The sequence below is a fragment of the Clarias gariepinus genome, chromosome 19 (genome assembly GCF_024256425.1).
Source record: "Clarias gariepinus isolate MV-2021 ecotype Netherlands chromosome 19, CGAR_prim_01v2, whole genome shotgun sequence".
In the NCBI taxonomy this organism is placed as follows: domain Eukaryota; kingdom Metazoa; phylum Chordata; class Actinopteri; order Siluriformes; family Clariidae; genus Clarias; species Clarias gariepinus.
The window spans coordinates 3,034,208-3,048,221 of NC_071118.1; the positions used below are offsets into that span (position 1 = coordinate 3,034,208).

The 14,014-nt window shown below is 39.8% G+C and overlaps 1 protein-coding gene across 1 annotated transcript; it reads left to right on the plus strand.

Annotated features, from left to right (window-relative positions):
• Nucleotides 1–6,757: 6,757 nt before the first annotated feature.
• LOC128507211 (toll-like receptor 13) lies at nt 6,758–11,048 on the plus strand. Its single transcript, XM_053477927.1, has 2 exons — nt 6,758–6,819; nt 7,738–11,048. Exon 2 carries the CDS (start codon nt 7,805–7,807, stop codon nt 10,682–10,684), a length of 2,880 nt encoding a protein of 959 aa, XP_053333902.1. The 5' UTR covers nt 6,758–6,819; nt 7,738–7,804; the 3' UTR covers nt 10,685–11,048.
• The last annotated feature ends 2,966 nt before the right edge of the window (nt 11,049–14,014 follow it).

The following is a 14,014-nucleotide window of genomic DNA, read 5'->3' on the forward strand; positions in this document are numbered from 1 at the left end:
ATGGTTATATGTGATCTCAAAACATTGATAATAAAAATCTCAAATGTCACCCCTACTACCGGTGAGTGCACAAACATACAGTGATGTTGTCTACAAACAAATAAACAAGGGACAAAGCAATAATCGAAGTGAATCGGAGGCAATAAACAAAAGGAGAAAACACCAAGATCAACAATTACAAATCAAAAATTCCCTCTGTCTGTCTGTCTGTGTGTGCGTTTCTGTGTGTGTGTGTGTGTGTGTGTGTGTGTGTCTCTCTCTCTCTCTCTCTCTCTCTCTCTCCAAAAAAACCAACGCCTCGCCTACACGCCTTGCCATTTTCACGGCTCTCACTGATTTATGAATAGTCTCAAGTTGATGACGTCACTCTCAGGGCGGAAGCGCTGCCAGTGTAGGGACAGTGAGAAAACCTGGAGTGGATTCTGGAACGCCGCGTGACCTAGACACAATACAAATGCGCGCCAAAGCACAGCAACACACACACATACAAAATTCAATTTTTATTTGTATAGCGCTTTTAGCAATTTTCATTGCCGCAAAGCAGCTTTACACAGTCAAAAGAATTATTTAAGTTTGTATGAAATGTGAATTTGTATGAATCAAAATGGTCAGTTTGTCCCTGGTGAGCAAGCCGAGGGCGACAGTGGCAAGGAAAAACTCCCTGAGATGGTAAGAGGAAGAAACCTTGAGAGGAACCAGACTCAACAGGGAACCCATCCTCATTTGGGTGAAACAGAAAGCAGTAAATGATCTGCATTTATACAGTGTGTAGGGTGGGAGGCAGTTCAGCTATAATAGCTGATGTTAATTGATGTTAATATGGAGTCCAGGGAGTTATTAAAGACCCAGGTAGACTAAGAAGTTCCAGTCATGAACTATCGAACTGTCAAGTCCCCAGAGAAACAGTTGCCAACACCAGTCAAGGCCAGAACCATTTTCTAGGTAGAGAGAATCATTCCCAGACACCAGACGCATCCCAGAGAGACACACGGGGCATCCATGTGACGAGATCTTCAGCCAGAAGCGGGGCACCAGGATGGGTCAGACAGGTCCGGAGGGCAGAGGGAGTCTGGATCACTGGCAGCTCAGGAACGACATGTGTAGCTCGACAGAGAGAGAGAAAGAGTAAAAGGGGGGGACAGGAGGAGAGAGGAAAAAGAAAGAGGGGGGGAAAGAGAAGAAGAGGAGAGATGGCAGTTAGGTATGGTCACAGTCACACAATGTATAATGTGAATGTATATTAACTGTAGAGTGCAAGCAGAGACTCCGGCAGGACTAACTATGACAGCATAACTAAAAGGGAGAGCCAGAAGGAAACACAAACATGAGGGCTTCCTGACATGTAAAGCAAACAATCACCTCACCGTCAGCAAACCTGAGTGATCAATGAGAGTGAGGAAGACAGCATCCAAACATACCAGTTCACCATAATACTCTACGTCCATGAGTCCCCCAGATCTGCTTCTTTACCTATGGCAAATCTATTTATAAAAATGCTTGGCTAAATAAATAGGTTTTTAGCCTGGACTTAAACACTGAGACTGTGTCTGAGTCCCGAACACTATTTGGAAGACTATTCCATAACTTTGGGGCTTTGTAAGAAAAAGCTGTGCCCCCAGCTGTATTTTTCATAATACGCGGTACTGACAAGCAGCCTGCATCCTTTGATCGAAGTAGGCGTGGCGGATCGTAAGACACTAGCAGTTCGCTCAGGTACTGCGGCGCGAGACCATTTAATGCTTTATATGTCAAGAGTAGTATTTTAAAGTCAATGCGAAATTTCACAGGGAGCCAATGGAGTGAAGATAAGATAGGGGTGATGTGCTCATATCTTCTGGTTCTGGTGAGGACTCTTGCTGCTGCATTCTGGACTAGCTGAAGCTTATTTATGCATCTAGCTGAACAACCAGACAGTAAGGCATTACAATAGTCCAACCTAGAGGTGATAAAAGCATGAACTAGTTTTTCTGCGTCGTTTAGCGACAATAAATTTCTTATTCTGGCAATATTTCTGAGGTGAAAGAATGCTATCCTGGTAATATTATCTACATGTGCTTCAAATGAAAGGCTGGAATCAATAATCACACCAAGGTCTTTCACTGTTGCATTTGATGGAACAGAAAGGCCATCTAAAGTTACGGTGTGATCTAAAATTTTACTCCTAGCTGTATGCGGTCCTATGACTAGAACTTCTGTCTTATCCGGATTTAGCAGAAGGAAGTTAATTAGCATCCAATTTCTTATGTCCTGCACACATTGCTCAAATTTAGTAAGCTGTTTTTTCTCATCAGGTTTTGCTGAAACATATAACTGTGTATCGTCAGCATAACAATGAAAACTAATACCATGCTTACGGATTATGTTGCCCAGAGGAAGCATGTAGAGGGAAAAAAGCAGTGGACCTAAAACTGAACCCTGCGGAACGCCAAACTCCACTAGAGAACATGCAGAATAATCACCATTTAAGTCTACATACTGATAACGATGGGTCAGATAGGATCTGAGCCAGGAGAGGGCTGTACCCTTAATTCCCACTACATTTTCTAATCTGTGAAGAAGAATAGCGTGATCAACAGTGTCAAAAGCTGCACTGAGGTCAAGTAATACAAGCATAGTTACACAACCCTGATCAGAGGCCAATAGAATGTCATTTACTACTTTAACGAGCGCTGTCTCTGTACTGTGATGAGGCCTAAAACCTGACTGATACAGTTCATGTATGCCATTTCTATGTATATATGAGCATAGCTGCTCCGCTACTATCTTTTCCAGGATCTTAGAGATAAAGGGAAGGTTTGATATTGGTCTGTAACTGGACAGCTGACAGGGGTCGAGGTCAGGTTTCTTAATTATTGGTTTGATAACTGCTAATTTAAAAGATTTTGGAACATATCCAATGCTGAGTGAAGAATTAATTATTCTCAACAGGGGTTCTATTATTGCTGGTACTATCTGTTTAAGAAAATGTGTCGGTACAGGATCTAATATACAGGTTGATGAATTTGAAGAAGAGATGAGTGAAATTAGTTCATTCTCTTCAAGGGGAGTAAAGTATTCTAGGTTCTGGTCTGACATGGCTAGATTAACATCTGCATCAATTACATTGTTCGGTTTCAAAACCTCAATTTTATGCCTAATATTTACAATTTTATTATTATTAAAAAACACATGCAGCGACCAACATCTTGCAGGTCATAACATATGTCACTCAATGTGACGACAGAGAAATGACATTCCACGTCCCCCAGAAAAGCTTCTGCTGCTCTCGTCTGGTCCATCGAGGCCTCGGCCTTCACTGCCACCTAAATGGTTCCTCTCGCAAATGGTGGGTCCACAAGTTTATTAATATCATTATTATTATTGAGTTTGTACCGAGGCTATTCAGCTCAGCTCTATACAAGCAAGCTAATGAGCTAGCTAAAAAAAAAAAGGCAAGCTATCTCATCTGTAATACTTAAACTTAATATTAGAAAATAGCATTAATGTTTTTAAAACTAAAACCTAATGAATAAACAAGCATTCTGTGAGACACATGTTTGCTAGCCAAGGCTAAACAACTCTGGTGAGGAAAAATACCTCTAGAATTTTAGCACCTTCTTAAAATAGAACTACTGCATAAAAAGGCATAGCTGAAACACATCTAGACATCACCTTGACCTTTCAGGATCTTTGCCAACTATTTTAAAATCAAACTTTCTAAACGTTTTGTTACACTATATTGCCAAAAATATTAACTCACCCATCCAAATCATTGAATTCAGGTGTTTCAATCATTTGCATGGTTACAGCTGTATAAAATCAAGCACCCAGGCATGCAGACCACTTCTACAAACATGTAAAAGAATGGATCGCTTTCAGGAGCTCAGTGAATTCCAGTGTGGTAGAGTGATAGGATGCCAGGGCATTGGTGGCTCAGTAATAGGTTCGATTCCCAGCCCATGCCCACACCCCAGCCAATGGATGCAGTGCTGGTCCCAAGCCTGGATAAAATGGGAAGGTTGCATCAGAAAGATCATCCAGCATAAAACCTGTGTCAAAAATGTATTGTGGGGCGATCAGATGGTCAGCTGTGGCAACCTCTTGATGGGAGCAGCTCAAAGACTAACAACCACCTGTGTGATAATAACTACAGACCTCTAAAGTTTATGTGGCCTGTAGATTAGTTCATGAACAAGGCATGGAGAGCTTCATGAAATGGATTTCCATGGCCGAAATCCAAAGCATCGGATAAAGCACATCGCCACTGGACTCTAGAGCAGGGCTCTTCGAATCCACTCCTGGAGGGCCAGTGTCCAACACAGTTTGGTGATTCTTTTTATCAAACATAGCTGTTTTAACTAATGTTAATTACTAGATTCAGTGGGTGTGTTTAGGTGTTGGTGACATGTTCTCTGGAGTGATAAATCATGCTTCTCTGTCTGTCTCTCATCGGGTTGATGGTCGAGTCTGAGTTGGGCACTTGCCAAGATTTATGGGAATGTCCACTTCCTGCTTCAACATGACTAAGCAGCAGTGCACATACCAAAGTTCACAAAGACATGGATGAGTGAGTTTTATGTTGAAGAACATGACTGGCCTACTGTGTCGTGACCTCAACCCGATAGAACACCTTTGGGTTTAATTAGAGCAGAGACTGTGAGCCAGGCCCTCTTGTTCAACATCAATGTCTGACCCCACTAACACACTTCTGAAAGAAAGGTTAACATTTTCTATATACACACTCCTACACACTCCTTGTGGAAAGCCTTTCCAGAAGAGTTGAAAGAGCTGTTTTAGGGTGGGCTAGCAGGAGCTGTGCAACCGGTACCATTCTGACCGCTTGCATTATTACTATGTCTGCTATTTCATTGTGGACAGCAAGTTGGAACAAAGAGTGAATGTAAAAATTCAGTTTGAAGCTGAGCAAATCTGCCACAGAGACGTTTGACATAATTCGGCAAGTTTATGGAGATGCTGCAACGAGTTGTCCGATGTGTTTTAAGTGGTACACCGGGCTTAAAGAGCTGAAGAACATCACTTAAATACAACGAGAGATCATATCCGTTGGCATGTTACAAAACTAGTGATTTTTTGATGACAGAAATTGATGACAATTTTATATATTGATATTAAAATGTGCCTTCAATCTCTGAAACACGCTTAAAAAAAACAAGACTGAGGGAACCAGGCAGTTACTCTTTAACATGGGACAATAGAAATCTTATTATTCACCATGCTCGAGTTCCGCAAGGAAGAATGGTTATTGTAAATTCACTCAATACGCCATGTGGTTTTCATAGAATAAATATATGTTGGATGTAAAGACCCAGGCACTGTCGTTCATAGTTAGCCTCTGGCCATGTGACCACAAACGCTCTATTGCATTAGCACTGGTGGTCACGCAGCACTCTATGAGATGCTCCTGTAATGGCTCTATATGCCCTCTAGTAAAAAAACAAATGGAAAAAAATGGCATTTAAGGTGTTTTTAAGTCAACAGAAGTACTACTAATGTACATGGTCACGTCATGGTTAAACAAGACTTCAGAAACCAATTAAGTGGTATATTTATTTTCTAATCGTAGCACAAAAGTAATAGTTTTGATGTTATGAGCCTGTTTAATACTATGATTAAAAAGACTAAAATGGTTTTCAGGCCATTATTATTATTATTATTATCATTAGTAATAATTATCTTTGGGTGAGTGCAGTTGAGGCTACAGCATTTAATTCTCATACAGTTTGTGAGGGTAGTTTATAGTAAGTGTATAGATAGAATGTAGTATAAAGTAAGTGTATAAATAGAATGTTAATAAGGAGTCATTACTAATGTACTTATACTTAACAGTGTATCATTGTTCTCTACTGATGGGGCCTCATTGAATGTATCAGATACCTTTTTTTATTTTTTCACCTCTGGTCTCCATTAGATTCAGTCTGGTTACTATGCATGTACAAAATTATTATAAAATTACATAATTATTACTTAATAAGTCATGATTATAAGTTAGTAAGTCAAAATTATGAAATATTAAATCATAGGATAATTCCTGTGATTTTTTTTTCATTGTGAATGCAATGCGCTTCTGTACTTTCATGGTTACAGGTGTATAAAATCAAGCACCCAGGCATGCAGACCGCTTTTACAAATGTGTCAAAGAATGGGTCGCTTTCAGGAGCTCGGTGAATTCCAGTGTGGTACCGTGATAGAATGGTCAGCTGTGGCAACACCTTGATGGGGGCAGCTAAAAGACTAACAACAATCATGATAGGATGCCACCTGTGCAATAATAGCCACAGACCTTCAAACTTCATGTGGCCTTTAAATTAGCTCATGAACAGTGCATAGACAGCTTCATGAAATGGATTTCCATGGCCGAGCTGCTGCATCCAAGCCTTATATCACAAAGTGTAATCCAAAGCATCGGATAAAGCACACCGCCACTGGACTCTAGCGCAGTGGAGAAATGTTCTCTGGAGTGATGAATCATGCTTCTCTGTCTGTGGCAACCTGGTGGACGAGTGTGGGTTGGGTGGTTGAGAACTACACACAGCGAGTTTAAACAAAGATAGGGAAACTAAGTGGTGAACATGACCTCAGTGGCCCACAGGTGGACTCGAAGCACGGGCACCTTCTCCAGGTTCCACAAACTTGTCATGGGCACCATCTAGTGGTGTGAGTAATGTGTAACTGTAGTGAAATGAACCACCACAGGGTTATTTTTTTTTCAAGTGAGACAGTGGCCATACTTCTGTATTTTTTCCCTTATATGACATACTTCCTCATGTCATGGTTAAACAAGCCTTCGGAAACCATTCAAGTGGTTTAGGAGAAAAGAAGGTATAGTCCTTTCCATATGTATTTTTGAATGGTAGCACAAAAGTAATATTGTTTTGTTGTTATGAGCCTGTTTAATACTATGATAATAATAATAATTATTATTATTATGAGTATTAGTATTATTATTAGTAGTAGAATTGTTGTTTTTTAATAGTATTTTAAATTATGTTTTTAGTAGTATTTTTAATAGTATTACCTGTATTATCCTAAAATAAATTGATTAAAGATTTAAATAGCATAAGCATTATTATGTGGAGCCAATGCTAAACAAAAAATAACTTTGTTTCTCAAATTTCCTTTTCAATTTAAAAAAAAAAAAGATTGTGCTCCTGTTAGGACTGGGCGATTTGGCCTAAAATCAAAATCTCGATTAATTGAACATTTTAACTTGATTACGATTAATGAACGATTTTTAATTTATTTATTTATTTTTTTGCTCTCATAGTTCAATGACAAGTTTTGTACAGTAAATATGCTCACATATTATAAGTGAGAGATTTTTGCTCTTGTTGCTCAGTTGTCTCAGTGTTTAAGCTCTCCATGCTCGACATGTTGGCGGAATAACGTAACGGAGCGGGGTCATATGACTCCACACGCGATAGTGTTTTCTAAGGGAAAGTAATTGAAATAATTGACCTGGGAAAATTTAATCGATTATAGGTTCTGAATGTCGATTTCGATTACTTTTCGATTAACTGCCCAGCCCTAGCTCCTGTAAAATAGTGTTGTATAGCCATAAGTCAGTCTGGTGGATTAAACTGCTTTAGTATTAACTTTATACTAAATGAAAATTATATATCTGCCTTGATATCCAGATATAATAATGATTTGTATGAATCTGCATTTTGTTTTTCCAGAACTAGATAAAATCTTTCTCACAAAATAAACCTGAGAGATTTATATCATTTTTATTTACAGTTCTTGCACAAGAAGAAGATTTTTGAAATTGAGCAACTCAGTTGAGCAACTCATCCACAAATTTAAAATGGTTTGTCTCCAGGCAACAATGTCACTGGCTCTTCTCAGTATATACATCTTCAGTTTCCAAGTCAGTGCGTTTTCATTAACAAACTGCACCGTCTCGGCCGATTTAAACATCACTCAGGAGTTAAACGTTCTTTGCTATAAGATGGGCTTTTATACGGTTCCTTCCCCGATACCCAGCAATGCCAGATTCATAGACATGTCCTTCAACTACTTTTCAAACATCAGAGCTGGAGACTTTGAGGACCTTTGGAACTTAAGAGGTTTCAACTTATCTAATAATAACATCTTAAACATAGAAGAAGGTACTGCAAATCATTTTCCCAACTTGATCAAACTTAATCTAGCCTACAACAAGTTGAAAATGGTCTCAAGAGGTCTACTGGACGGTCTTGTCAACCTGCAAGTGCTGCGTCTTGATGGAAATTTAATCGAAAGCATTGACGAATATGCTTTTAACACTCTTCGGAGTTTGACCATCCTGAACCTTACGGAAAATAACCTCAGACAGATTGCCAACGTCAGACCAGTGCTTTTGTCTCCAAACTTAGAGGAATTGCTCATCGGAAGCAACAAATTTAACGCTTTCAACTCATACGACCTGTCAAGGATGGCTGTGTCACTGAAAAAAATCGATTTGTCATACAATCCATTGACCAAGTTCCAAATCACTGAGAACATCCTCCCAAATCTGGATTACCTCGATTTATCACACTGTGGTCGAAACAGGACTATGCTATGGAATATTACTGATAAGGCTTTTCTGAATTCAGTAAAAGCACTGAATCTGACCGGAGTACACATGCCAGAGGAGGACCTCACTGCAGTACTTCAGAACATCACCTGGGCTTCCTTGTTTAAACTCAGATTAAGCGAACTGAAATGGATGAACCCACAAACTCTTTTACAGTCTGGATGCTTGCCTGGACTCAAGGTGCTACGCATGCGGCGCAACAGAATCTCAAAACTGACAGCTCATATGCTCAATCCCTGCTCTAACTTGACAGAGCTAGACTTTGGAGATAACGAAATATCTACTATTTCTGCGCCCATATTTAAAAAGCTAACACAGCTTAAGAAAGTCTATCTACAAATCAATAAACTCACCGAGGTCAACAATTCGTTTCAAAATCTTTTGATGCTTGAGTATCTAGATCTTAGTAGAAACAGTATTAGTATATTAACCTGTTTAGACTTTGCCAATTTGACACAGTTAAATACGCTATATTTGTACAGCAACAAAATTTCAAAACTTTTTCAATGTGTGTTTAAAGATTTGAATAATCTTGAAATTTTAAAGCTGGGGACGAATAAATTATTGACAATCGATGCTTTTCAACAAGGCCTTCCTTCTTTGAAGTGTTTGGAATTTACTTATAATAAGTTAAGTAAGATTCGTAAGGAGAGCTTTAAGAGTTTGTCTAGTCTTAGAACCCTTGATCTTGGAGACAATCAGATTTTTGAGATTGAACCACATGCATTTTCAGGGCTGACAAATCTAACAGACTTGTTACTTTACTCTAACAGGATAACAGGTAAAACTATAAAAGACCCAGCTGTGTTCTTTGGCATGCCTAACCTGAAAACCCTAGAACTGCGAAGCAATGTCATTCATTACGATGATAATAAGTTGCAAAATCCCCCATTTTTTTATCTAAGTTCACTAAATATTTTGTCTATTCATAGTCAAAGACGAAGTTTTGGTAAATTCCCCTCAAATCTGCTTCAAGGTTTAACTTCCTTAACAATGTTCTACGGTGGACGCATGAACCTGAATAATCTCCATCCTGATACGTTCAAGTCCACTCCTAACCTTTGGTTTTTAGACCTCTCAAAGAACGTGTTCACAGACGACGACTCTATAACCGCAGAAGTTTTCCACCCGATCCCAAATCTGAGGAAGCTTATCATCAGCAGTGCTCAGATTCATTCTCTGAATTTCTTAATTAATGCAAACCTTTCTAGGCTTACGGCCTTGAGAGCGCCTGAGAATAAGTTGGACGTCATCAATCAAACGTTGATTCAGTCACTCCCTCATCTGACATATCTCGACTTGCAGCAAAACACCTTCACTTGTGACTGCAACAATGCTTTTTTTATCAACTGGGCTTTAACCAGTAATTACACCCAGGTTCTTTACCTGAATCGATATACTTGTAGCTACCCTTTATCTTTGAGAGGTAAAAGCATTTTAGACATGAATGTAGAGTCGTGTAACGTGAATATAGACTTCATCATGTTTGTACTCAGCTCTGTCGTGGTTATGCTGACTCTTCTGGGGTCATTCATTTATCAGTTCTTGCGCTGGCAGGTTTTGTATGCGTACTACCTATTCCTCGCCTTCCTGTATGACAGCAAACGGAAACAGATGCACCAGCAACACGGATTCAAATACGATGCCTTTATTTCCTACAATGCCCAGGACGAACCTTGGGTTGTTGAAGAACTGATTCCTAATTTGAAAGACGAACAGGGCTGGAGACTCTGTCTACATCATAGAGACTTTGAGCCAGGAAGATCCATCATAGACAACATCATGGACGGGATATACAGCAGTCGTAAGACCATATGCTTGATCACGCATAATTATTTGAGAAGCACGTGGTGCTCCAAGGAAATCCAGATGGCTAACTTTAGACTGTTTGATGAAAAGAAAGATGTATTAATCCTGATATTTCTGGAGGACATTCCTACCTATCAGCTGTCTCCATACTATCGGATGCGTCAGCTGGTAAAAAAGAAGACTTTCCTTAAATGGCCCAAACATGGAGAAGATACAGGGGTATTTTGGCAGAATCTGAGAAAGGCTTTAGGGACCAAGGAAGGCCCAGAAGCCAAGAAAGCTCTTCTAAGTGGACATGGGGAACCTGACCTTCTGTAAAGTGCATCATTTATGCATTTTTTTTTTCATGAAGGAATTTTTTTTCATTGCATTCCACTCTCAAACACTGTGTCAGAAATAAAGGTTCAAAAATAAAGTTTGGGGAAAGTGATGAGGAGAGAAGAAAACTGTGTCAGCAACTTTTCTAATTTTCAAAGTAAATAAGCATAGTACATGCTGACTGAGTCTTCATTATTCCGAGTAGTGCTGAACGGCACGTCTCTGTGGTTTTTGTTCTGTGGCTGAGTCCTGGCCCCTAGATACAAGGCCATGTACTCTTTTCTCTTCATACATCTTACACAGAGTTTACAATTAATAGAAAATTGTCAAATCAGAGGAATGCATCCCTATTAAATCTCTTAAATCAACCAATTATTGCTTGTATAAATAAAAAATGGGTTAAACCAATTGGTAATTGTTGGTTGGTTCACACAATGCGTCAACATTTTATAAATCCAAATGCTTCAGTTACCCAAGATGACTATTAATGCTCTCATCACAGTGTGTGTGTATGGAAATACTCTTAAGCCCAATCCCAATTCTATTTTCTACCCCTTCCCCTACCCCTCGCCGCTTTCTCTTGTCCCTTGAAACGAAGTGGAAAGGGGAAAGGTTAAAACATTTCCCCTAAGAAATGGGACACCACTACAACACTGTTATATGTCATCATACGTATCCTTTAATTTACATGTACACATACAGTATGGCCGTAAGCAAAACAAACAATGCGTTATCAAATGCTCGGCAAACTGCCGTGCTACTGAACTTTCATATTTGTTTGTAGCATGCAGTAAAGTGTATAAGACATAAAAATATATTTTTGTAATATCGCGCAATCGGTGCTATTCGCTAGCAAACTGTAGCGATTCTTTGTAACTTGTCATAAAAATCCTTATTAATGGCAAAAATTAGTTACATTTATGGGTCTGCTTGCTCGAGTGAGCAGCCATGTTGAAAATTTCGGGTACGGGTAAGGGGTAGAATTGGGATTGGGCTTTACTTTCTTTATTGCACATAGCTCTGATTTCTTTTTAAAATGCAGCTTCATCAAGCAATTAAGTAATCTCTGAACATGCTAATTTATTATATGCGATAAGACAATAATGAACGCAATTCATGTCAATTCAAATGCCCTTAATTGGTGGCTTTGCTTAAGTCAGGCCAATCTGCCAATATTGAAATAGACCCCTCTGACAACGCAATAAACATATACTTTCATACTTCCATGGAGAAATTTTTTTTAGCCAAACGTACAATGACCTTGTATCCAAATACATATAATTCAATATTTAATATTTATTTTCTCATGCTGGTCTCCATTTTGCAGCTATAACAGCATTCACTCTTCTTGAAAGGTTGTCCACAAGATTTTGGAGTGTTTCTCTGTGATTTTTTGGGGGTCTTAACATGTTCAAAAGGTCATGAAAATCTGCAGGCAGGTTGGATTCTGCTGCCATTAGGACGGCTGCGCGGCTGGTCCCCGGGCTGCATCTTGCTGCATGGTTCATACACACTTGCTTGTATACATGTGAAACCTGGTGCAGATTGAGCGCTCATTGAGTGAAACAACTTTTGCATTGCATGTCATGGGCTCTACTCAAAAGAAAGTCAGTTATATTGGGTCATTTGCAAAACACACACAATGGAATTTGCTACACTCCTTCTAGGGGATTTACAGGATCGCCACCTGGAGAGAGATGGAGAAATGGTTATATGTGATCTCAAAACATTGATAATAAAAATCTCAAATGTCACCCCTACTACCGGTGAGTGCACAAACATACAGTGATGTTATCTACAAACAAATAAACAAGGGACAAAGCAATAATCGAAGTGAATGGGAGGCAATAAACAAAAGCAGAAAACACAGTCCAAGATCAAAAAGTCACAGCCACAAATCAAAAACTCCCTCTGTCTGTCTGTCTGTGTGTCTGATGCTCTCTCTCTCTCCAATAAAACCAACGCCTCGCCTACACGCCTTGCTATTTTCACGGCTCTCACTGGTTTATGAATAGTCTCAAGTTGATGATGTCACTCTCAGGGCGAAAGCGACTGTGCTGCGGGTGAGGTAGATGCCAGTGTAGCGACAGTCAGAAAACCTGGAGTGGATTCTGGAACGCCGCGTGACCTAGACACAATACAAATGCGCGCCAAAGCACAGCAACACACACACATACAAAACACATGCAGCGACCAACATCTTGCGGGTCATAACATATGTCACTCAATGTGACGACAGAGAAATGACATTCCACGTCCCCCAGAAAAGCTTCTGCTGCTCTCGTCTGGTCCATCGAGGCCTCGGCCTTTACTGCCACCTAAATGGTTCCTCTCGCAAATGGTGGGTCCACAAGTTTATTAATATCATTATTATTATTGAGTTTGTACCGAGGCTATTCAGCTCAGCTCAGCTCTATACAACCAAGCTAATGAGCTAGCTAAAAAAAAAAAAGCAAGCTATCTCATCTGTAATACTTAAACTTAATATTAGAAAATAGCATTAATGTTTTTAAAACTAAAACCTAATGTATAAACAAGCACTCCGTGTGCAACTGTTTTAGCATGCTAGCTAACTCGGCATGTAAACACCACGCAAAGAGACACATGTTTGCTAGCCAAGGCTAAACAACTCTGGTGAGAAAAAAAAAACTCTAGAATTTTAGCACCTTCTTAAAATAGAACTACTGCATAAAAAGGCATAGCACCCATCCAAATTATTGAATTCAGGTGTTTCAATCATTTGCATGGTTACAGCTGTATAAAATCAAGCACCCAGGCATGCAGACCACTTCTACAAACATGTAAAAGAATGGATCGCTTTCAGGAGCTCAGTGAATTCCAGTGTGGTAGAGTGATAGGATGCCAGGCCACACCCCAGCCAATGGATGCAGTGCTGGTCCCAAGCCTGGATAAAATGGGAAGGTTGCGTCAGAAAGATCATCCAGCATAAAACCTGTGCCAAAAATTTCTTGTGGGGTGATCAGATGGTCATCTGTGGCAACCTCTTGATGGGAGCAGCTCAAAGACTAACAACCACCTGTGCGATAATAACTACAGACCTCTAAAGTTCATGTGGCCTGTAGAGCTTCATGAAATGGATTTCCATGGCCGGAATCCAAAGCATCGGATAAAGCATACCGCCACTTGACTCTAGAGCAGGGCTCTTCAAATCCACTCCTGGAGGGCCAGTGTCCAACACAGCTGTCACAGGTGATTCTTTTTCTCAAACACAGCTGTTTTAACTAATGTTAATTACTAGATTCAGTGGGTGTGTTTAGGTGTTGGTGAATTACAAACTCTGCTGGTCACTGGCCCTCCAGGACTGGTTTG